At 39.2% G+C, this 24,757-nt stretch overlaps 2 protein-coding genes and 1 long non-coding RNA gene across 4 annotated transcripts; 1 reads left to right on the plus strand and 2 right to left on the minus strand.

The window, feature by feature from the left end:
* Positions 1–1,444: 1,444 nt before the first annotated feature.
* Positions 1,445–7,732, minus strand: LOC100693983 (intelectin). 2 transcript variants are annotated; one of them, XR_001225045.3, is made up of 10 exons: positions 7,687–7,732; positions 7,235–7,293; positions 7,053–7,139; positions 6,766–6,912; positions 6,423–6,670; positions 5,587–5,751; positions 4,799–4,916; positions 4,473–4,579; positions 3,943–4,152; positions 1,445–2,280 (listed from the first exon to the last, which is right to left on the minus strand). XR_001225045.3 is itself a non-coding variant. In XM_003452182.5 (9 exons), exons 3-9 carry the CDS (start codon positions 7,135–7,137, stop codon positions 4,009–4,011), a joined length of 1,014 nt encoding a protein of 337 aa, XP_003452230.2. In that variant the 5' UTR covers positions 7,138–7,139; positions 7,235–7,293; positions 7,687–7,732; the 3' UTR covers positions 3,286–4,008. The 2 variants fall into 2 exon arrangements, 1 of the variants encoding a protein (XP_003452230.2); XM_003452182.5 differs by lacking the exon at positions 1,445–2,280 and having other exon boundaries at positions 3,286–4,152.
* A 6,728-nt stretch (positions 7,733–14,460) lies between these two features.
* Positions 14,461–17,497, minus strand: LOC100693716 (D(1A) dopamine receptor-like). Its single transcript, XM_013275689.3, has 2 exons — positions 16,076–17,497; positions 14,461–15,082 (listed from the first exon to the last, which is right to left on the minus strand). The coding sequence occupies exon 1, from the start codon at positions 17,475–17,477 to the stop codon at positions 16,101–16,103; it is 1,377 nt and encodes a 458-aa protein (XP_013131143.1). The 5' UTR covers positions 17,478–17,497; the 3' UTR covers positions 14,461–15,082; positions 16,076–16,100.
* A 603-nt stretch (positions 17,498–18,100) lies between these two features.
* Positions 18,101–24,469, plus strand: LOC112847113 (uncharacterized). Its single transcript, XR_003220456.1, has 3 exons — positions 18,101–18,238; positions 19,540–19,661; positions 23,822–24,469. It is a non-coding gene; the product is annotated as an uncharacterized LOC112847113 (long non-coding RNA).
* The last annotated feature ends 288 nt before the right edge of the window (positions 24,470–24,757 follow it).

Here is a 24,757-nt window from a genome sequence, read left to right on the forward strand (position 1 = left end):
AATGCAGAATTGTCAGTTCTAAACTGCAGTTTATTGCAGTTAAAATTTAATTATTTCCGGTCTACTTCTAATTTGATGTAGTCTTGAGTCACTATAAATCAATCATTGTTAGAATGTAGCTATAGACTCTGGCTCTCTGTACCAATTATGTTTTTTCTCAAAAAACAAAATTCTTTAGAAAACATTTGTTCCGCAAAGTGTTTGTTTTTCTTAAACTAACAAAACTAAACAAAGTGCCATAACAATTAACAGGAAACAGTGGACATTAGAGACATAAAAAAAACATTTTCTCTGCTGGATTCATCAATTTAAATTCAAATCATGAAAATTTTCAAGTGATCACAGCTGACATGGATACTGAGAAAAGTATTAAACTAAGCTAAATGTAGAAGAAGCTACTTTCCACTGCTCCCCTCAAGAAGTCGCCACAGTGGGTAGCGCCACATGTTTAATGTGGCGGGTGAAGGGGTTTCAAACCCTTCCTATCGCAACCCCAAAAAGGGCTGGTATCTCCTTCGTAATTTTCTTAAATCTAAAATGTGTTAATTAAACAATGTCTTTCAATGAGGAGATCCAAAAAGTAAATCCACGCCAGGATAATAAGTATGAATAAAAACTGGATCCTCATTTACTCTAATGTTTGTCTGATAGCACCAAATAAACATGGACAGTAAAGAACTACTTCTGATCAATCTTAGCTAATGATTATTATTGTGCTATGACTGGTAAGCAAACCCAAAGTGTTACAACAGGAAAACTGCAATTTGTATCCCTACTGTGTAAATTCAGTCGTGTGTCGAAAAAGATCAAGTTTGCAGTTGGAATGAGACTTCTGTTCACATAACAGAGAGTTTTGGTCACACGACATCAAGACCAAAGTCTGACTTGAAAACTAGGCCAAGAGGTTGTTTCCTTGTCTTTATGAATCATCACTATATTCAATAACTGAATCTAACTTTTACTGGTATTGAACTTTGGACTGTTTTTGACAGGATGCTGTCCTAAAAGGGTATGGTTGCATAGATTTATTTTTTACAATTTGGACCAGGATATCTCCTTCAGCATTAAGAAACAACACGTCAGAGGCCTGCCTTTATTCGTTTGCGCAATACCGCTAAAAGTAGAAACTTCCTGTCTTAAGGTGAAGCTAAAAACTAATTCATGCATTTGTGACTTCAAGGATGGACTATGCTCACACGGCAGTACTGACAGGGACTGGAGAGAGAGAGCATATTTCCCTTATTAATTAATCTTAACTGGCTGCCTGCTAAATCGAGTATTGAATTTAAGTCCTTCTCCACAAAATCTTTAATAATGAGAACCTATCATATTTTAAAGGCTTCAAAGTACCATTCACCCCAACAGAGTGCTTCGCTTTTAGAGGGCAGGCTTATTTGTGGTTTCCACACTGTAAAAGAAAAATATTGTTAATTTCACAAAAGAAAAAAAAAGTCAACTGCGTTTGCCAGAATAATTCTGTTAAAAAAAACAACAACAAAACAGTAAATTGTAAATAAGAGTACAGAGCAAGCTGTAAATCTTGCAGTTTAAGGCCTTTTCTGTTGGATTAGCATGACCTGTTATTAAACACTTTTTTTCCCTGTGCGATTTATACAAAGTTGTTACTTATTGTACACTGAAACCCATTCAGTTTCACAGAAAAATACAAAATAAACAATATATGAGTTGTATAAGCCTTGTTATAAAACTCTCATTTCACTGAATGTTTTGGAAGGTATGCTCATAATATTCCAATACAGTTTTCTTTCTCATATAAGTGTTTTTCAATATTAATGCTTTACAGTGAAAGTAGCATCTAAATATTTCAATATCATTTTTTGAAAAATGCTTTCATTGTAATTTGAGTTACACCTCTAAGCACCCTCTAGTGCTTGCAAGATTTTACACATCCGAACATAGTAAAAATAATGTGTTCCTTTAAAGTAGGTAAATACAACTTCACATAATTTACTGGCTTTTAACTTTACTGTTTCACAAAGGGTTAAAAAGGTAATGTTCACAATATAGACTTTTTGAATGTGGATATTTTAATAAAGCAATTTAGCAGGAGCAATCCAAAAGCTGAATCAGATACTAATAATTACATAATCATCACTGAAATTATTATTATATTATTATTATTATAATCCTGATTCTTAATGCTGATCTTGAGAGGAGGATGGGTGCATCCAGGCCGGAAGATGCACTTATCTTCGTTCCATGTTGATATAATCCAATAGGAAAGGTACAAATTTTACCAAATCCTGTGTGACTGAAATCCTGCCCAGCAAAAATGAGAAGAGAGATAAAAGTCAAAAATTGTAATTCCAATTTATAAATCCACAGTGTTTAATCCCAAATGCTTCTAAGACCCCTCTTTTATACATATTTGGCCACGTGCATTGCACTGTCCTTATAATTTATAACTGCAATCACTGTGTTAAAAGAGGCAAGCTACTTAAATCCTGATTTCTTGTTTTTGATGATTTCTATTTCAAACTTTATTTACAATGTTAGCTCTACCTGCAAATCACACATCTGATTGTCTTTATCTGTTGTGTTTTCTCATGCTCTAATACAAAAATTCCTTGTGCAGTTGTCAAACTTTATTATAAAAGTTTGCCAAAAAAAACCTTCAAGACCACAATACACTCTTATAACAGTATTTTGCACCTGTATGCATTAAGTTAAATTGAAATTAGGAAGTAATCGTAGCTACTTAACATTACACACACACACACGCACATGCACACACACACACACACACACACACTCAACCATATAGTTAAAAACACTATCTGCCAGGATAAACACACTTCAGTCTGCTCCTTCTGCCCCCAGTTATGAATGACAAGTATTTATTGTATCATAAATACCTGTAGTTGTTCAGTGCATTCCCCATGTATCAATCTAATCCTTTACCTCTTTTCATCCCTTTTCTCTCACTTGTTAAATATTTGATCTTCTTAATTGCCTTTAAATTTCTCTTTATTGTTTCTGAGGAATTCAGAGCATGCAGATAAAAATAAAATTTGTTCTTACTTTATTTATCTGATACAGTTGGAAAAATCCCATAGAAAAACCTTAAACAATAAATTAATGAACTGTTTCAACTCTTCCATGTAGCTTATCCCTTTTTTATCATAGGAAGGCCTTTCATATTTCAGGAGCTCTTTCATTGCTCTTTTACAACAGCATGGCTGTGGTGAACTGACCTATCTGCAGTTCAGATCAAACATTTGATGTGTCAAATAAAAAAATATGAGAAAATAGGTCCGAGACTGTTAAGCAGCAGAAGCCCATATCAGACAAGTATGAGACAACATTTTTGCAGTAGCTGGTCTCCTCAGTTTCCAGATGTTTGTAGACTTTTGTGAGGGAATGTTAAACAGTGATAAAAACCACCCTATCCCAACTTCTCTGAGACATGTTGCTGCCATCAAATTCAAAGTGAGCTAATATTTTTCTAAAATACATTTTCTCAATTTAAAAAGGTGATACGTTTTCTATTGTGAATAAAATATAAAATCATGAGATTTTCAAAACATTGCACTTTTTGTACATTATACACAGCTCCCCAGGTTTTTTTGACCTGAGTTGTATTTCTAACATTTGTATGAAAATTCATAGCCAAATGTCCATTGTGTCCAATCAACTTCAAAGTTAACTTGAAGTGTCTAGCAGCCGGGTGTCTTGTCCATAGATTAAATGCTCAAATTCATATTTATCTTTACCTATATCATTTACGAGTGGTGATTGAATAATAATAAGTTCCCAAAATGATTTAAAATAATGTTTTATTTGAATAGACAGTTCATAGTACCATCTGGTGGTGGGTTAAATTTCAAAATCACTATTTTAATTATCTCTTAATTTCCATTTGGTTTCTGATATACAGAAACCATGTGGTTAATAAACATTGTAAAATGAGCCTGATTTCACCTGATCTGGTTACAGCTGGGACTGCTGAACAGACTATAGTCAGAGGCTACATGTACACAAATCCTCTCAGCGGTAAAACAGTAAGACAGCAGCCTCGGTCATCTCTCTGGAGGCGCTCCAGCCTTGCTCCCTGCCCAGTCTGTCGTAGTCAAATGATGGGAAGTCCCCACACTGGTCAGGATGGAAATATCCTCCTCCTCCTATACAGTACTGCAAACACACACACACACAAATATTGTCAGTACACTGGATATGCTTTGATATACAAGGTACCGTCCCTACACACTGCTCCCCGGGCGCTGCATTGGTGGCTGCCCACTGCTTCACTGGGTGAATGGGTTAAATGCAGAGGAGTAAGATTAGAGATTAGATGAAACTTTATTAATCCCTCGGGTGGGTTCCTCCGGGAAATTCAGTAATTTCCCTACGAGGACTAACACATACACATTATTAAGCATTATTATTATTAAGCATTTATACATTGTTGCGATGACTCATTGCCAGCAGATGTGTGATGATTGACTACTCACATGTTCAGTGTTGTAACCAACAGTTGGCTTGACACCAGAGCAGATAGCCATGGCGGCACGTTCATAGTTTATTGCTCTGAATGTGATGAAGCCTGGTTCAAACTCCCCTTTCAAACAAGGAACATAAAAATATCATTAACTTTGGGATGAAATATACACTTAAAAACATTTTACTTAACCTTTTATTAGTATAGATGATAATCCACATGTATTCTATTCACACACACACATAGATAGATAGATAGATAGATAGATAGATAGATAGATAGATAGATAGATAGATAGATAGATAGATAGATAGATAGATAGAGTTTTTATCTTCTTACTTCTTGAACTGGGTCCATACAACATTCTGGTGGACTCCTTATCCCCGTGGTCGTATACAATAGGAATAGCTGGCCCTCTGTCACCACATGACCCAACATTGTATCTCACTGGATATTGCTGAAAAGAGATCTGCAGGTTTGTTTGTGTAGTTAACAATATTTTTAACAACTCTTTTATACTAAAAAGTCTCAGCTCTAACTGGTTAGAAATGGCTCAGTGCTGGAGTTATTTACATATCTGTAAATAGTTTCTGACTGAAAAGCAAACAAATGTAATGCTTTTGAAAATATATTTTAAAAATCCACATGTGTAGCTGTGTGAATATGATTTTCTGGCTTCTGTGGAACAGCTACAGGCAAAAAGAGAAGAACACAGAGACAAATGACCAAACCTGGAGAAAAAATAATGTCCAAAGGGAGTGAAGGAGTGCAGCATCTCTGTTTTGGCGAGGTAACTTCTCATTATTTATTTAAATTTAACACTATCAATTTAATTGTACAGGACATTTTGACAGAAAGGTGTCATAAGTGCAATATTCTTTCTTTGTGTGAGTCTTCAAGTGTTACAGGAAGAGAAAGAAATGCAAATAAAAACATTTTTTTTTCCTTTTCCCATGCACAGACCACCCAAAGAAGGACATCGATGGCAACAATTATTTGTACAAAGTATCACCCATCCAGTAGTACCACTGTGTTAATGTCAGACACTAGCTGTTAGGTAACTTATACCTAGCGGGTTGTGATCTTTTACCCTGGTTATAAGTTCGGTTTCTGCACAGCTAAATTACCTTGAAGAGCTGAAAGAGATTTCCTCCATACAGTCTGAGGAAGCGGTTTTCAGTGTGGTAGCGGAGGACGGCTGCAGCTTCCAGGTTCCAGAATTCCAGCGGCAAGTTGTTGGGAATGTGCCACACAGACATGTCCTCAGCTGTTATATCGTAGTAACCTGGATTCTGGGAACGTGCACACACTACTGCTATGACTTTAATTAAGACTTTTGCCACACTTATGCCATACTTATTTTGCAACATTTCATTTCACATCTCATTTCACTCAACCTTTGAAATCATGAAAGAGAACTTAATTTAAAAGTAAGTTTTGAAAAAGCAAAAGACCATTCCTAATTACAGAGACTCATAACAGATTCAGTAGAACAGACAGTAACAGCAAGATGAGACAGAGAGAGGAACAGACATGGAAAATGAGAAAAAAGAAATCAAAGCAGATATCCAAGGACTCAACAAGGGCTCTAAACTCTTTATTATGTTCCACCTATTTACCCTCAGGTACAGCTAGTTGCAGGTGATTGTAGCTAGCTAGTTTTAGATAGTAGAGTACAGTAAAGGTGCACAGTTCAAAGGTACGTTTTATTGAGTCTTTATCTTCTTTACATTTAGTTTCTGGTAAATCCAATTAGAAACGGAACTAAATGGATGTATTTTATTATCTTACTATGCTTTTTTATATGTAATGCTGATGTGAAATATTATTACAATCAGTTAAATGCAGTGGAATAAAATATGAGTTAAAAAGAAGTAGAAAGTAATAAATGGAATTACTTAACCAACCTCCAAATAAAGTGGTGTTAATGTCTCTTTTCACCACTGGTGACTTGTTATTTTACCTTAAAGTCATCAGAAGTGGCGCTCTCTACTGTTCCAAAGGTGTTTCTGTTGGACCAGTTCCCGTCTCCATCCGGCAGGTCAGCATTGTTTCCCTGCTGGCTGGACCAGCGATCACCCACAGTGCACCTCCCATAAATGCTATTCTCATGGACACTCGCCACCAGCGTCCATCCGCCTCCAGCTGTGGTCATGTCACAGTAAGTCTGGTACAGCATGCCATTACCTGTTGTCAGGTAGTATACTCCATCTGGAAATGTTTTAGCATTAAGATAACATAATTCAGTCTTAAGAGGACATAAATGCCTTTGATTGTTGTGTTACATTTATGAACCTTGTCTTTACCTTCTCGTTCATCATATCTGCCCCTGAGCTCTTTACAGCTCCTTGCAACACGAATGGATCTGTTCCTCACTTTCTCCAAGCGCTCAAAATTTGTCCTGGAAAAGTTCTGCATCCTCTCAGCATACTCTCTTGTTTCTGTGATATTTACTAAAAATTAAAGCAAGTTAAGAAAATTTACATTTTGACAGCAGGAAGGGAAAGTACACAAAGTACATGGCTATAAGCATATATATGTGTTGTATCAGGCTGTAAGGCTAATAGACATAGTTCACACATTTTTGAATTACCTATTTGTGAAGAAGGAACCTCTGCAAAGGACACATGTTCCAATGACAGCAGACCCACAAAAAGCAAAAGTATGTTGTGTAACATCTCTGAGAGGGAAAAAAACAACACAATTTAAACAATCAAACTGCTCAATGTTCTCTCACACCTTTCAGAATATGAGTATGCATGTGTGTGTTTTTACTTTAGCTGTGTTTCTTCTTCAGGGAGATGTCTTGGTAATAATGAAGCTGTTTTCGGGTACTGGAAAAGAAGTGATGTGTAAAATATTTCCATATCTCTGTTATTCTACTATATATTCCAGGTTTTTGATCAAGAAAAACAAATAACTCAAATGACTACAAAACAGGTTTGTATCTTATTTGTAGACAAACACAGCACTGATGTGTCTGCCAGCAGAATTTCACAATAAAATGCTGAACTGAACTTTATCATAGATGTGTGAGAGGTAGAGTAAGGACAAAAAGAGAACCTATTACATTTTTGTGCCGATTTGGATCAATTTAAGATTGAAAGAGAGGATAAGCAGTTATAAACTGCTTATCAATACTGTGTATAAATAAAAATATTTTCAAGATTTTAAAAACTAGTACACCCGAAGTTTTAAACCAATAAAATTGCTTGTTGTATCCCTACCGTGTAGATCCTGTCCTGGATTGAAATAAGGCAGTTGGAATAAGGCTTTTATTCACGTAACAGAAGAATATATAGAGCTGTGACATCTGTCATGTGACATTAAGAGCAAAGTTTAAATTCATAAATGGGTCAAGTTATTGTTTACCAGTGTTCATAAATCATCTCTGCAGTCATTAATGTCCTTTTTACTGATACTGGATGTTGGACTGACCTCGACTGTCCTGAAATGTTGAAGGTTATTGACTGTGGAAAAATTCCTGTTGTTTCACTTTTCCATTTTGTTTAATTATAATAAAATGATTTGTAATCCTCCTAAAGTCCACATTTAAGTCTTGGCCCAAACTCTCCAATATAAATTAGTGGGTGTAATATCTGACTTCAGCCACTAGATGCCGTCGTTCTCGTCCCTGTATCAGGTTGATTTTCTGACCAGGACAGACAAAAACTCCGCTGCTTTCCCTCCGAGCCCGTCTCATCGTAGTCTATTCTTAGAGGTTAGAGGGACACTGTGAGAGTGGGCTGGAAGGTTTTCTGACACCTCGCACTAATAATTTAACTGCCTCACACAACAGAACGAATGAAAACTGGCAGGAAAGATGTACACAGCTGCACCGGCCACTTGTGGCCGTCTGTTGGAACCGTTTCTTCTTATTAATAAAGCATTGTGTGTCCTCTTCTTGCACTTCCCCAATTGTTTTCTCTCCTCCTCCAAGTGTTTTTTTCAACCCTGGAGCTATTTTTGGCTCTTGTCCCATGTACAAATGTAAATCAAAACTGTTACATAAACGCACGTCTGAATTATTTACTGCCTTTGAATGGACACTGGCATTGGCAAAGGTTATTTTTCTTTTAGTTTCTCTGAATGATTGTTTAATCAAAGTAATTTTAAACCTTAGTAAGCCTGCGATGTTTCATTTTAACTAAAAATGTTGTTTTACAAGAATAAGATTTAGTTCTGGTTCTGCATTCATTTTTTTATTCTGTAGCTATTTTCAGTGCAGATCAAATTCTGGCAAACACACAGCTTTGACTCGGTTTAGTGGAATACTCTAGACTACCTCTACCTTTACTTTTTTTAACTTTCTTTTTTTATCTGGCCTACTTCTCTCATGTTCTTTGACTTGAATGCATGCTCTTGTATATAAGTATATAAGAGTTGTGTAGATGTAATTATAAGCCAGGACTAAATCTAAATTTTTGTAAATGTGTTCTCTATAAATCTATAATAATGCTGAAAGCAGGGACTTCTCTCCCCCCAAAGACTTTTAGGATTATTGCAGCAAACAGTGTGAGAACTTTATGATCTGATTTCCCCAAAGGACCAAAGGGGGATTATGAAGTCTGTCAGATAGAGAGACTTTACAAACCACAGAGGAGAAGAGAGAGAGGTGTGCAGGGGAGTCCACATATCTGACACATAACTGCACATTCTCATCCAAACATTTTTTTTTTTAGTTTGTTTTTTTTTTTGTCTGGAAGCAACAGTTCAATCAGATTATGGTGGTTTTTAAAATAAATCAGGGATTTCCATATTATATCCAACAATTCTAAATAGATAGGAATGCCCATAAACTAATCTGATTATGCACCAATTCACATCAGTGAGTCAGATTAATCTACAGTTAGGGTGATGTTTCAGGGCATGCCAGATACATCACCAGCAACGGCTATCATTCAGCCCTTGGTAGTAATGTGCCTTTGGTATGATGCACTCATTCACTTACACTGACATTACTTTAAACCTCTTAATAAGAAAACAGGTATCAAATGTTCATTCAACACTTGAAATCAGCTCCAGATTTTTTTTACCAGTTCAATATGTTGTGAAATAACATGGAAGCAGGCCTCATGTGCTCATGAAACTGCTTGTCAGTCAAAAGTTGTGTGTGTAAACATGGCTGTAATTCCTTAACAGTAAATCCAATACTTCTGTTAAAGCCCTTGAATTAAAGCAGAAATTCCACAGTTCAGTCATACCTCTGCTGCGTGATTTATAATGCTCTGTGCAGAGTGTGCAGGGGTACAAACGCTTTGCACTTCTAAATACTTATGGACCTTAATCTAATTTCCAGCTCTATATGTTTATTCTGCGACTTCATTATAGTAGCTTTTCACAGTTTGTACTTCAATAAAATTCTGTATGTTATTTTATTTTATTTTTTGCCTAATGTTGAAACAACTGATATGATCTCTGGATTCCTTAAAGTGCCTTAAAACCCTCCCTGAAAGCCCATTTTTATCAGACTGGCAGGCCTTGTGGAAGCCTTCAGCTTGTGAACATGGCCTCACCCTCCGTGTGGTTTGGAGATTCCAAAGACAAACTGTAAGCCGACTGAATTTTCTTGATTGGAAAAGGCAAATAAAATCCATCAAAACTTGTCTGGGTCTAAATCCGATCCAGGGTAGGAGAATGAGGAGACTGAACATCCACAGGAAACAAAGATTAGAGTGGGAACTCTCTCATCATCATTGTGTAGGATAAGGGTAGATTTAGCCTTCCAGTCACAAACCATATACAAAAAAAAATGGTTTGTGATTACATATACACACTCACCAGTCACTTCATTGGGTACATCTGTTTAACTATAACAGATAGATATCTGTTAGAGCCTAAATGCATGGAGTTTCTCCAATCACATTGGAGAAACTCCATGCATTTAGGCCTGTAGACAGGATCAAGAAGACCTGCTGATGTTCAAATGGAGCCTCAGCAGGGGGAAAACGGTGATGTAACTGACTCTGAACATGGCACGGTTCTTGCTGCCTGGTCTGAGTGTTTCAGAAACTGCTGATTTGCTGAGATTTTTTTTTTTTGCACAAACGTCTCTACAGTTTACAGGGAATGTTTAGAAGAAGGCAAAATAGCCAGTTGCTCTGTTGATGTCAGAATGGTCAGGCTTCTTCAAGCGGATAACACGCCATGTCACAAATCAAAAGCTCAAATAATCTCAAACTGGTTTCTTGAACATGACAACGAGTTCACTGTGCTCAAACGACCTCAATAGTCACCAGATCTAAATCCAATAGAGCACCTTTGGGATGTGGGGGAACAGGAGATTTGCATCACGGCTGTGCAGCTGACAAATTTGCAGCAGCTGTGTGATGTCATCATGTCAACGTGGACCAAAATCTCTGAGGAATGTTTTCCAGCACCGTGTTGAATCTGCGCCATGAAGAATTAAAGTCACTCTGAAGAACAAAAGCTGGTCCAACCTGGCACTAGCAAGGTGAACCTAATAAAGTGGCTAGTATTTGTTCTGCTATGCACACAAGAAATCCACTAAATTACAGAGTGAAGTGGAAAATGTTTGTTTACAGGAAATAACAAAATTCTGCTTTTTCTGTCCTGTTCTTTTTTGGTCTTGTGAAATATTTGGTCAAAGCTTTCTAATAACTAATTTAAGACCTAAACATCTATTGAAGTTCTCAGACTTAGTAGAAATTCCTGTTTTCAAATTCATGAAATAGCAATTAACAGTGAATTAACATTTGGAAAATGCCTCGCTTTTTCTATTTGCCGCAGATATTACATTTACTTCCCTTCACTTGTTATTATGAGGGAGGATTATCATGAGAAACAGTGTTCCTTAGAAAGCTCAGTGTAGGAATTACCTTTATTAGAGGAGTTCTCCCTCCTCACATGCACACATCGATTAACACCTCCCTCAGAATCTCTCTGCCTCAGGGGCTCTTTTAACTCTCACACTATCAAGGTAGGCAGATGTGGCCCATAAAAACCTTCCCCTGGCGATCTACCATGGGAGACACATTAATGCAATGAGCTTCTTTTGGGTGACACAAGAATGAAATGAGGACAGTCATTAGTCAGTTAATATTAACAGATATAATCACTTCATCATGAACGGCACTCCAGTCAGACTTTTCTCGCTCCCCGTGCAACATCTGCACATTTTAAAACATTTATTTGACCTTTGTTTTATTAATCCTCTTTGGTGTGGGGAATATTCTTGTGCACAGTGATGCTGAATGTCCCATGAAGGTTGCAAGCCCATTGCAGAGCGAATACTATAATTAGAAGCATACCATAATGTCTTTCGCAACTCTTACAATGCACAGACACAAACACGGTATAACTGTTGCCTTGAGATTATATTATGGTTCTCCATATGTTTTCAGTACAACTGGGAGCATTGACTAACAATTTTTGTTGCAGTTAATTAAAGGAAGGATTTAACATACTGGGAAGGACAGGTTTCAGTTTATAGTTGGATGACAAAAATTCAGTTGCAGCTGAAAAGTGAATCCATTATGGTAAGCGTGTCAGACTGATGCTGGCTATAGGAGAGAGAATCTGCATAAATTCAATTATTAAATGAGCTGCTTTGATAAACTTACAGCCTGTTTTTAAGAAAAGCAGTTTTGGCTTGTATAGCAAATATTACTCTCCATAATAAGAGTATGGAAAGGGTTGAATTTTTATAACTAAAGTAAAATGTTATAACTGGGTCATTCCATCTCAGATGGACTATGCCTTCTGCTCAGCTGTCTTCAATTTGCATCAAAGTTTTATGATAGAAAATCTGAGTGTTTATATGAATGCTGTGATATTGTAGCTTCATATATCATATACGTAATTATCTCATAACCTTTTAAAGATAAGAGTCTGAAGTGTTCAGTGCTCTTTTTTATCATCAAAATGAATCAGAATCTGTAATTTGGGATTAATACATTAAAAGAATTCTGAGTATTAGCTAATTAAAATATGAAAAAAAATTCAATCAGTGTTGGAAAGTCCCATTATTATCACTAAGACTTTGCATTGGGAATATATATACATACATATACATATGGTATATTGTTGAATTACACAATACTACAAAAAAAAAAAAGCATGTAGAACACTTTTTACCATGAAATTCTGAGTCACAAAAATTAAAATCATATTTGCATTCAACTTTTATCCTGGAGCAAGTATGATCACAAAAAAGTTGTAGCACAAAAACAAAGATATCAGTAGATTGTCCTGTACAAACAGAACACGGCGTTTCCAGATGGTAGTATGATTATAACTCAGAAGATAACTTAGTAAGATTTTAACTGGAATTGTTATAACAATATGTGAAAAACTGACCTGAAAATAAGTCAAGTAACCGTTTTTGTTTTTGTTCTGTTTATTTATTTTTTAATATATATGTGAAAAGTGTTTGACATATAAAGCTAAAACGTTGCAGTAAAATCTCACAGTAATCATTATATATGTTTGAAAATATGCTGATATTTAATAAAAAAAAATATTTTCTACCTTTATGAAAACAGTTAGAAACTCCAGAATTTTGTTCTATAATTGTCTTTTGCAATGTAAAGTTTTTTATTACTGTGTACTCAAATATGGGAAGTTAAAGTATTGAAGTTGAATGATTTTTTTCCATATTTTAATTAGCCAGGACAGAGATGTTTTTTTATGTACCTGCCCCAAATTATAGATCCACATTCATTCTGATGAAGAAGAAAAAAGAGTCGTGAAAATGTTAAGCTTTTATCTTTAATTGATTTGCGGCATGGTGGTTAGCCTTGTTGCCTCGCAGCAAGAAAGTCCTGAGTTCAATTCCATCGGGCCGGCGTCTTTTTGTATGGAGTTTGCATGTTCTCCCCGTGGGTTCTCTCCAGGTACTCCGGCTTCCTCCCACACACCAAAGACATGCACTTAGTGGGGATAGGTTAATTGGAAACTCTAAATTGCCCATAGGTGTGAATGTGAGTGCCAATGGTTGTCTGTCTCTATGTGTTAGCCCTGCGACAGACTGCCGACCTGTCCAGGGTGTACCCTCCCTCTCGCCCTAAGACAGCTGGGATAGGCTCCAGCCCCCCTGCGACCCTGAAAAGGATAAACGGAAGCCGATGGATGGATGTTTCGCGATAGTCATGTTCAAACATTGCCTGAAAGTGGACAGACTATTTTTCAATTATATGTTGAAAAATATATTTGATATATTAAGCTAAAATTTAACTTCACTCATAATATATGTTCAAACTTTGGACCATAAATTTTTTACACAAATTAGAAATGGTCAAGCAAATTGGCTGATTTGAATGGAAAAACCCAACTATTTTATAACTCACCTGTTGGATTTGAATGTTTAAAGTTTGGACTGTAACCACCTTGACTGAAAGCTGTGCTGACAGAGGAAGGTGTTGCAGTCGCCGTCTACTAGACTAATTCTTGTCATTCAACCATGTTAGTCATGTTAATGGCTTTTGGAACATTTATGATGGATTTATTTGAAAAATGAGGTGCTATGCTATGAGGTACAGCCTATTCAGGAAGGGCTTCTTTGGTTTGAGAAACAGCTAATATATTGATGTCAGGAAAAAAAAGTTAACGTGGGTTTAATAGAGCTTTTCACAACTCTAAACAAAAGAAAATGAAGTTCCTTTTTTGGGATTAACAGTAGGGCTAAAGAAGTCCCAGGTTTCACAAGTGCTGGAAAAATTCCTCTGAGATTTGTGTCCACGTTGGCATGATAGCATCACACTGTTGCTTCAAATTTGTTAGTTGCACATGCATGATGTCAACCTCCTGTTCCAACACATCCCAAATGTGCTCTGTTGGATTGGGATCTGTGGAGGCCATTTCAGTACAGTGAACTCATCGTCATGTTCAAGAAACCAATTTGATTTCAAACGATTATCCTGATACACAATGCATCAACAAGGATGGATCCAGGCTTTCGTGTTGTTTGTGAATGCATCGTAGCCTCAGTTTCCTCTTCTTACCTGATAGGAGTGGTACCAGACGTGGTCTTCTACTTGGGCTTCAAAATTTGACATATTGTGCCAGAGATTTTCTTCTGCATACCATAACTGGAACAAGTAGTTATTTGACGTACTGCTGCCTTCCTATCAGTTCGAAGCAGTCTAGCCATTCTCCTCTGACTGCTGATATCAATATCAATTTCCACCCAGAGACCTGCTGCTCACTGGACATTCAGCCCATTTTCTGTAAATCCTAAACATGCTTGCACATAAAAAGGCACTAGCAACCATTTCATGTTTAAAGTCACTTAAATTGACTTTCTTGCCCATTCTTATGCTCAGTTTGAACTTCAGCAGGTGATCCTGACCAGTTGCTCCAGTGTGATTGGCTGATTGGATATTTGTATTAACAAGCACTTCCGAAAGTCAACCTTATCAAGTAGGCAATGAGTATAGACTGGAAATGAGTAATACAGATACAGAAAGTCACCTTTACTTTTTTGTTTAGGCCTTAAAACACAAAGAAAAGTGGGAAAACAGCAAATTCTGGTTTACAGGCTTATGTGTGTGTGGTTTTAGAAACAAACTGCAGGAGGAAATCATATTTCTTGTTGGTTCCATTAAGGCTTGGTGGTTCTTTCAGGTCACAACAGACACGTTCATATTTAACACCAACAAGGTCCTGTGAAATTAAAATGAACAGATGAAAATATGCAGAAAGTTCATCACAGAGCAGACGAGACTGCGTGCCTCTGCTCTTGTGATGGCCATTTCTGCATCAGCCTTACTGCAAAGAATCACATCTTGTGTTTTCAGGAGTTGTCACCATAAAAGCTTCTGTGTTCTTGCTGGTCAGGACATCTTTCACAGGAACAACCACTACAAATAATTCATGATTGTTTCTTTCAGGGGAAAGAGGGAGGGGTGGCTGGGTTAGGTGGGGGTGTGGGGGGGTAACAGAGTGCACCGTGCATCCACCAAGATGCACAGCTGACGGGTGCTAATGTGAGTTACTTACATAATCCCATTTCTAGAGAGTCACAAAAATCCTGACCTCTGGTAAATCTCTCTCCACACTGGGGGAAGAGAGAGAGGAAAGCCAGCTATTTGCCTTTTGAATGGCCACTCTGCAAAACCTCTGTCCTACTGAGTAAATTTTTCTGTTAATCCACCCATCCATGTAAAACATCTACTCCGATCTGAAAGCTGGAGGTGAGGGTGAGAAGGATGCACCTCCCTCTGCCTGATTCAAGCATGTATTCACCTACAGGTGTCCCCTTTACTTCCAAAGTACAACTATATATATTTTCTTCATAAAAGGTCATATTTTCTCCTTTTTTTTTCCACTTAACTGAACCTGCTGTTTTTATAAACTATTCAACAGCCCCCCATCAAATTTTGCTTCAGAGTATTTTAACCTAAAGATTTTGTTGGGTACTGATCACCAAAGATAAAGCTTATGTCTACACACACGTAGAAACAGCTGCACCACCCACAGTTATCCAAACACACTCCCTAATCCCAGAAGGGAAAAAAAGACTTTGGAAGACATCCAGATGTAGTGTAGTAGTTATTTTGTGGATCCGAGATCTCTCTGGTGGGAAAAATTCAGTGCTTCACTTTTCCTGTCCCTCTACATCCGGGGTTTAGTCTGTTCTCTTTGTGTTTGCCTTACCCCTCGACACCTGAAATGATCCCGCTCAGATGGGAATGTGCGTCAGCTTGTCTCTGTCGCTCCTGTCCTCGGTGTCCGTGACTTGTTCCGACCTCGTCCCTCTGTGATAAAACACAGTCACCGTAGTGTTCCCGCTGTCCTCACTTCCCCTCGTGTTCGTCGCGCAAGAGACGTCCAGCCTCACCTTCGTTGGGCTTTCTCGCTTGGAGTTTCCCGCCTGGTTACTCGCCATTACCGTCTCCACCGCGGCGCTCACCGCGGCCAAAAAGCCGCGTCCCCGGCAGTGCAACAGGCGCAGGAAAGCGTCTCTGAAGTCCGCGTTGAACGCATATATGACCGGGTTTAGAGACGAATTGCTCCAGCCGATCCACACAAAGACATCAAAAGTTTTCTCGCTAACGCAGTAAGGGCCGCGTTGGGCCGCCGGAGCAGCTGGTCCGGGACAGAAAGGCAGAGCGCAGTTGAGGATAAAGAAAGGCAGCCAGCAGCAGACGAACACGCCCATTATGATGCTCAGAGTTTTGAGCACTTTTGTCTCTTTTCTGATGGAGACTTTGAGCTCGCAGTGTGACTGATTAGAGGGCTGGCAGTCCGGATGTAGACTGATGTGAGACTGAGACGAGCGGGTGCTCATTTCTGTGCACAGGTGCGAAATCAGTTCAGGAACGTCCGAGCGGCAACTCTGCGCGTGCTCAGCAGCCCGCTCCAAGGAGGATATCATACGGATCTGCATTTGGGCTATCCGGTAGATGCGTGTGTATGTCACAATCATGATAGCGACCGGAATGTAGAAGCTGATGAGGGAGGAGGAGATGGCATATGTGCGGCTGAGGCTTGAGTCACAGCTGCCATCGTCAATACTATTACCGTAGTGCGCCAGATTCTCCCCGGTTGGGTCACCGATCTCCGCCCGGTGCCAGTTTAGCTGCACGGGAACGAAGGATATGACCACAGACACTGTCCAGGTCACACCGATGATGACGGATGCCACCCTCCTATTCATACTCCTCTCATAGCGAAACGGGTTGGAGATGGCCCAGTATCGGTCCACACTAATGACGCACAGGTTTAGGATGGAGGCCGTTGAACACATGATGTCGCAGGCCAGCCAGGTTTTACAGAAGCCCCCGAACGGCCAGAAACCGGCCACTTCGGCCACCGCTTTCCACGGCATCACCAGCACGGCCACCAGGAGGTCCGACAGAGCCAGCGACACGATGAAGACGTTGGTTACTTTTGCGCGCAGGTGCCGATAGCGATAAACGGCCGCGCACACCGTGAAGTTACCTAAAAGTGTCCAAATGATGAGCAGCGCCAGAACACAGCCCGTCAAGACGCGGTGCGCCGGTAACCCTTCCCGGCTCCCGGCTCCTACCAGCGCCAAGCCGGTTGTATTATTCATCGCCTCGTCCTGCGCTCGGCCACATGTCGAAGTGAAAGTGCGAGAATCCTCGCCACTAACAAAACAAGAGTCTTAATGGTCACCCACAGTGGCGACTGAGCGTCCTGCTCCACTCGGGCTGCTCTGAGCTTCTGCTCTGAGCGCACAGCAGACTGACTGGGGACCTGATGCACCACCAGCTGGTGCTCACTGCTGACAGCACAGCTCTCAGACGCGCAGAGCTGAGAGAAGTTTGCCACCTGAGAAAAGCAGAAATCATGTCGAGCCATTTTTAATTTTCTCTGTGAACAGTTTAATTCTGCATTACTGTTTGAGATTAATCCTTTCCCGGTTTTTGTCTCTCTTTCTCTCTCTTATTTTCCTCATCCCAGGACTCTTACCATCAGTGGAGACGTAAATGAAAGCAGGAGGATTCAACACAAACACACAAAAGACTTTCCTTTACAGATGTTCCCATTAATTTAGGCCAGTTTTTCAGTTCATAGAGATTACAGCCAGAAATGCTGAAACTAAAATCCCCCCATAGAGTTTTATTATTAATTTTTCTGTGTGTGTGTTTCATGCATTTGAATCAGGATATTAGGTTTGGTTTTCTTTGTTTTTTTCCTCACAGACATATTCAGTGTCTCTAATATTTATTTATAACAGTGTCTTGAATATTTATGTATGACAGTATCTTTTCTCCTCACAGGGAGTCAAGCTCTCATCAGCATTATCACTTTGTTTCTCAGGCCTTGAATTCCAGTGTAGAGGGGTCACAGGTACCTAAAAAATATCAACAGACATTGACACTCATGTGGCCTGGGATGCTGAACACTAACATTACAACAGGCTGTGGAGACGCCTTTGTTCATTGTGCAGATTCCTGGTTTTCATTGTAGTTTAACTCTATCTTTATGAGTCTAAACATATGTGACCACTCCAGGCTTTTAGCAAAATGCTCACATACAAGGAATACATGGCTTTTTGGTTTATTATCTAAATATATTTGTCAAGATAGTCTATGTGGCAGGCAGAGTGTGGACCCAAATGCAGGACATAGAAACAGTCCTTAACTCCAAAAAGTTTTATTGCTTTGTATTTTAGTATTCTCACAAAAACCAAAATACAAAAGCCAAGACAGTGCTGGAATCAAAACTGCAGAACACTCAGGAACTAAGGGAAAACACAAAACACGGGAGCACAAAACTAGAGAGGAGGCTCAGAAAATAAATACACAAAAGGTGGGAGCACAGCTGGAACTAAAGTTAAACTAAACCCTTAACTAAACTTAACTAAAATCTAAAATATGACACAAAAGTTACCAAAACAAAACTGGAAGTAACTAAAACAGGGGACAGCTAAGACAGAGCCGGAGACTTCACAAGGTATGGGAAACACACAGCAGGCAGAATAAATTGAAATGGAATATAAGCAAACTATAGCCAAAAATTAAAAATATAGCCTGAGGATGTAAACAAACATACCATAATATCTGCAATCCATTAATTAAAAAGGAGTCCATAACACACAACGTTGCATCAAAAGACCCAGGACCATGACAACATCTCTTCATCTGGTTTCTCTCAAAAATATTTGCATGTTTTCAAAATAGTAAAGTCAGTCACATCATTTGTAGTGTTTATTTTCCCCCAATCATCCAGTATCCAAACAATCATGTCCTTAATCCCAGTATATTGTTTTATCAGCTAATCATTATTTTCACATAATTTCTGTAAATCCATGCTTTGGTCAAGGACACAGGAGAATTATTGCAGTATCAAATTATTCGATTTCACAACAATAGTTTGACTTTCTGCTCAAAAAGAGGCTTTGACTGACCAGGAGACAGCTGGCCTGTATTCAAAGGTAACAAAATCAGTCTAGGCTAACACCTACAAAATCCAATTTGTCACATTTTCAGTCCTTATAATAAGTTAACAGACTGCTGGCTGTTACTTACGATGATGGTGATATGGTGTTTTTTTAATATTAACTCTCAGAGATTCAAACTGTATTCCCTTATGTTTTGTTTTACCCTGTATTCATGCACTGTGTTGTACTGTTTTTTCTCTCCTCTCAGGGAGCCGTGTTCTCCTCAGCATCATCACCTTGTTTCTCAGTGACTCAGAGCAGACATGTTCCAACTAAGGCCTTCATCCCACCGTAGGCGTCACAGCTGGCTGCAGAACGTCCATCTTAAAAGTATGCACAGCCATTCCAACTTACACGCCCAGGGATGTGCACTAACATTATTACAGGCTGTCACTGTGGAGAAGCTGGGGTTGGCATCCAAGGAGGAAACGACCTCAAAATCTCCACAGATATTTAGCAGGATATAGCTAGCTATCTCTCTAAAGATTTGCATGTTCTCAAAACACTAAAGTCAGTCAGTATTTCGTGTGGCTGTGGCTCAGGAGGTAGAGCATGTCACTTGCTAATTGCAAAGTTGGTAGTTCGACCCCCGTCTGCTCCAGTCTGCATGCCAAATATCCAGCCACATGGAGAAGGAGACTAGAGGCCAAGATCAAGGTAGCACGGAGGGAAGTTAGCCAACTATTGGAGCTGCAGAAAGGTGCGATGAAGAAGGTGCCTAAGAAATACAGAAAGCTGTCCATACCTGAGGCTGTGGACACTGCCAAGGAAAGACTTGAAGAAGTACACCAGAGAGATAAAAGACAGGAGAACCCTCCTCAGTGGCAGGGAAACAATATGAGAACAGGAACACCAAGGCTGGAGACAGAGCATTACTGGAAGAGCATATGGGAGAAGGACATAACCCATAACAGCAATGTTATCAGTGGGTAGTGGATCTAAGAGCAGACCACAGCAACCTCCCTGAACAAGGTCCAGTGACAATCACAGTGGCAGACCTCAATTTAGTGTTCTCTAGACAAGATCAACAGGACCCTAAGAGCCTTCATCATGAACTCAATGGGGATGTGGTGAACAACACTAAAAACCAACTTCAAGCCCATAGCACAAGTCATAATCAAGTGCGGGATCTATCAAGGAGATGCTCTGTCCCCATTGCTCTTCTTCATAAGCTTGAACCCCCCCCCCCCCCCCCCCCCCCAGTGGGATCATTGACAAGACTGGCTAAGGATACCGACTACAGAAAGAAGCAATCGTCAGCCACCTCATCTACATGGATGACATCAAGCTGTATGTCAGGAGTGAATGAGACATCAATTCACTGATCTACACCACAAGGATCTACAGCAACGTCATCGGAATGTCATTCAGATTGGAGAAGTATAGACGGACGGCAACAAAGAGAGGGAAGGTAGTCAGAACTGATGGGTAACCAACCAGACATTTTAGTGGTGGACAAGCAGAGGAAGACAGCCTTAGTGATAGATGTAGCTATACCGAATGACAGTAACATCAGGAAGAAGGAACACGAGAAGCTGCAGAAGTGCCAAGGACTGTGGAAGGTGAAGGTAACAGTGGTCCCTGTGGTAATCGGAGCACTAGGTGCGGTGACTCCCAAACTAGGCGAGTGACTCCAGCAGATCCAGGAACAAGATCTGAGATCTCTGTCCAGAAGAGCACAGTCCCAGAAACAGCAAAGATACTGCGCAGGACCCTCAAGCTGCCAGGCCTCTGGTAGAGAACCCAAACTTGAAGTATACATATATATATATGACATACATACACATTTCTTCAGAAGACTTTGACATATACTTCTTTTCTGGAGACTTAATCTAACCCAAACTCAGACTACTACTTTACTCACTTTACTTTCAGGTGAACACTGAAACGAAGTCTGAGAACAAGTGTTCAGCTGAAATAAAGTAATTTACATTACTGGAATTCATATTTTGTCTCCAAAACAGAGTTAGGTCAAGACTGCATAAACAGAATAATGGTCTGTTCCCACAACATCAGTAACACAAGTGCACTCAAACACAGACACACACAGACACACAGGGCAGTGGATAAAAGCAGAGTTTTTGGCTGGGAGCAGAAGCAGATGGCACAGTTGAAGTCACAACATCGGTAATGATGCTGAAATAGCACTCAAGCAATATTTGATCTTTATTAATGGCAATGGGATTTTATTTGAAAAAAGGTTTAAATGATAGAGATAGCAGCACAAAGCAGGGGGCGTGGAGGTGATCATCAGATTATGTCTGTCACTGTTGAAATTTTGTACTTTTCTGTGCTTTTGGCAGGGTAAGACATACAAAGGAATTAGGTCTCTTTGTTGAAATGAAAGTGTTTACACATGGGCATTAATTCCCTTTTGGAGGTAATGGTCAAATCAAAGAAGACAGTTTAAAGGTCACAGCATATTAGACCTACAACTGTGACAAGTAATTATTGTGCCAGCAAACACATGAATGAAAAACATTTAACACAAAGTGTTAGTGCTGTTATTGTACACAGTGGTGAGTTCCAGCATTCACAAAGCTGCATTCAGTCTCATCTCTTGTCACTCACAAATGTCCCTGTGCTGTCTCTCTGCAGAGATCCTAACACTTACTGTCAAACTGCTTTTTCATCTTTGGGATTTCCTTGTCGCACTTTTCTCTTCACAGGTTGTCCTCCAGTTGTCTCTTGGGGCTTTCTTTACTAACTTTTTGTTGCTCAAACTTTATTTTGATGGGTTTTACTTCATCCTCCAAGGCCTCAGTTCTCAGCTTCTCCCTCCTCTGCTTTTCCATCAGCATGTCCATTTCTTTGTGAATTTTCGTCCTCTGATCTGTGAGTCCATCATCCATTTGCTTTTTTTCCCCTTATCTCCTCTGAACTCTGGACGAATGAATTTAAGTGTCTGCAAAGAAACTCTTGTCACATCTTCCCTTTTGTATTTCCTGAACTTCCCCTTCAGTATTTTTGTTTTTTTACTTTAATCCTTTTAGATCATCTGCTCCATTGATTTTATCCCTTTCTCTTTCTACTCCACCTGCTCCTCGAGCATTTTGGTAACTTTGTGTCTTATCAGTCAAGTCTTACTCAGAACTTCAGTCAACTGCATCTCTTGTATCTTCTCCTTTCTGTCATTTTCCTCAGGCTTTCCCCTATAATCCTCCCCTTTTCTCTTACCAGTTTCTCCTTCCTCTGATCTTTACTGAACCATCTCTAAATTTCTCTCATAGCACTAATTTGATACATTCTGCTGCTCCTCCTTCTCATTCAATAGCCACTTCTCCATCTGTAGGTGATGAGCTATATCTTCATCCATTTTCTGGCAATTTCCTGTGATTTTGTGCTTTTTTTTAATTACCTTGCATCATAATATCCACCAAGCAAAAGGATTTCCAGCACCTGTTCTTTGCTACTACAGTACTTTCCATCTCTTGTGGCCAGCAGCTCAGACAGATTCCAGCTCCCACCTGTCACACCCCATTCGTGGATGTGCACCACCAAGAAATGTCTATTAGTTCTTCCTCACTTCCACTTTTTTTCCTATCTAGGAAGTAGAGGAAGCTAATACACCTTTCTTCTTCCACTTTCTTCTTCACTTTTTGTGGACAAGGAAGGAAAAAGCAAAGTGCAAAACTGATGAATGACATGAATTATTGTTTATCCTCATTATTCTCCCAAAACACTGTAGTTCTGTAGATATCTCAGTAGGTATGTCAGACCATATGGCACATCAACCCCCTCTGGACTCTAACCATCATTATTGCTTTTTTTCACATGATTGAAGTAAGTTTGTATATCCGAAGCACTCGGCTCAGCAGGTCTCTGCTCTGAGAATACACAATCCAGAAAGAAGCAGCCTGATAATGCAGATACAAGCAGTTTGTGAAGAAGTTGGAAGGAGAGTTTTCAACAGGATAGTAATGTGATATTTATTTATGTATTTGTCATTTAGGCACCAGGGATCAAAAATGGGTTGTTCTTCTGTCTTTGTTGAGGTCAAACAATCCAAAGAAACAGACTGAAGCAGACACATCTGCAGAGGAATGTCTAAAAATGTTTGCAGTAACTTTGTGTTACATCTCTTGGCGAGAGGAAATTATCAGCTAAATGCTGTCCTTTGTGCTGCTTTCATAGCACGCTGCTAACTGTAGGCTAACACAGTATTTCTTTTTCCAAACTCCACTAGATGGAAGCAAAGATTAGTTCTTCTCATAAGAGCCTGACAGCGAGGTCTTTGTGACAGCAATGAGAAGATTATGCAACAATTGATTGTTTTTTTAAAAATACTGCAGAAAGAAAATCATTTAGTCGGCTATGAAGGAATTTATTTGGTGTCTGAAAATGGGAAGAGAAATAATAATGAACTTCAATTTGAGACTGCAATAAACTTTTATTACTTCCTATTAGTAATATTTCCTTCCCATTCGAAAAAGATCATAAAGAAAAATGTGCTTTTTTGTTTGTTTGTTTGTTTTGTTTTTTTTATTTAGGAACATGTGGCCAACATGTGAAAGTCTATAAGACTCCAAGGATTTCCCTCCCCGGACGTTCACCCACTGTGAGACCAGTCGTGTAGGATCATGCTGCAGGCAGTATTACATTCACCACCGTGTCTCCGGACTCCAGTATGTCACATGTGCTCAGTGTGAACCTGCTGACATCTGTGAAGGGGGCAGGCACAAGAGTTGGACCCGCTTGTTCTGGTGTTCTCTGGTGAATGCTGGTTGATCTGCATGGTGCTCGGCTGTGACCACAGTTCCCACTAAAGGACACTGAGCCCTCGCGCCAGGCTCAGGACTCAGTTTCTTACAGTTTGATCAGAAACATGCAAATGGGTAACCTGCTGGAGGTAATTTCGTTGGGCTCTGGCAGTGCTCCTTCTGTTCCTTCTTCACAAAGGAGCAAAAACCATTCCTGGTCCGAGTTCTGGGAATCTGGGAATCCACACCATCCATACCATCTCATGCCACCCACAGTAACAAGGACATGAGCATATATAAATGAATGTTTAGAGGTTCATTGTTTCGAATTTACTTTACAGGTTTTACTTTATGTCATATGTTTTATATGTTTGTCTACATGATTTAAATGTCTGCTGACTTATAGAAAATGTGCTGCTCATACATTAATTTATGATCTATCCTTTGTTTTTACCTCTTGCACTGTTAAGTATCTATGGGACACTTGGTTATACAAGTTCATTCATTAATTCATTCAGTAAGTAACTGAATCGTCTCTAATTTGACCTAATCTGCCCTCTAGAGCCTCTTTTCTGAATTGAAACATTTAAATAAAATAAACCAGGTTCATTCAGTTGCCTGCCCTCTACAGTCCAAACAAACTGCTAATCATCATAAACAGGTGAGGGGAAATGACTGTCTGTGATATAGATAAGATACAATATTAAGTTTATAAACTGCATTTTA

This window comes from Oreochromis niloticus, linkage group LG6 (assembly GCF_001858045.2).
Source record: "Oreochromis niloticus isolate F11D_XX linkage group LG6, O_niloticus_UMD_NMBU, whole genome shotgun sequence".
Lineage (NCBI taxonomy): Eukaryota > Metazoa > Chordata > Actinopteri > Cichliformes > Cichlidae > Oreochromis > Oreochromis niloticus.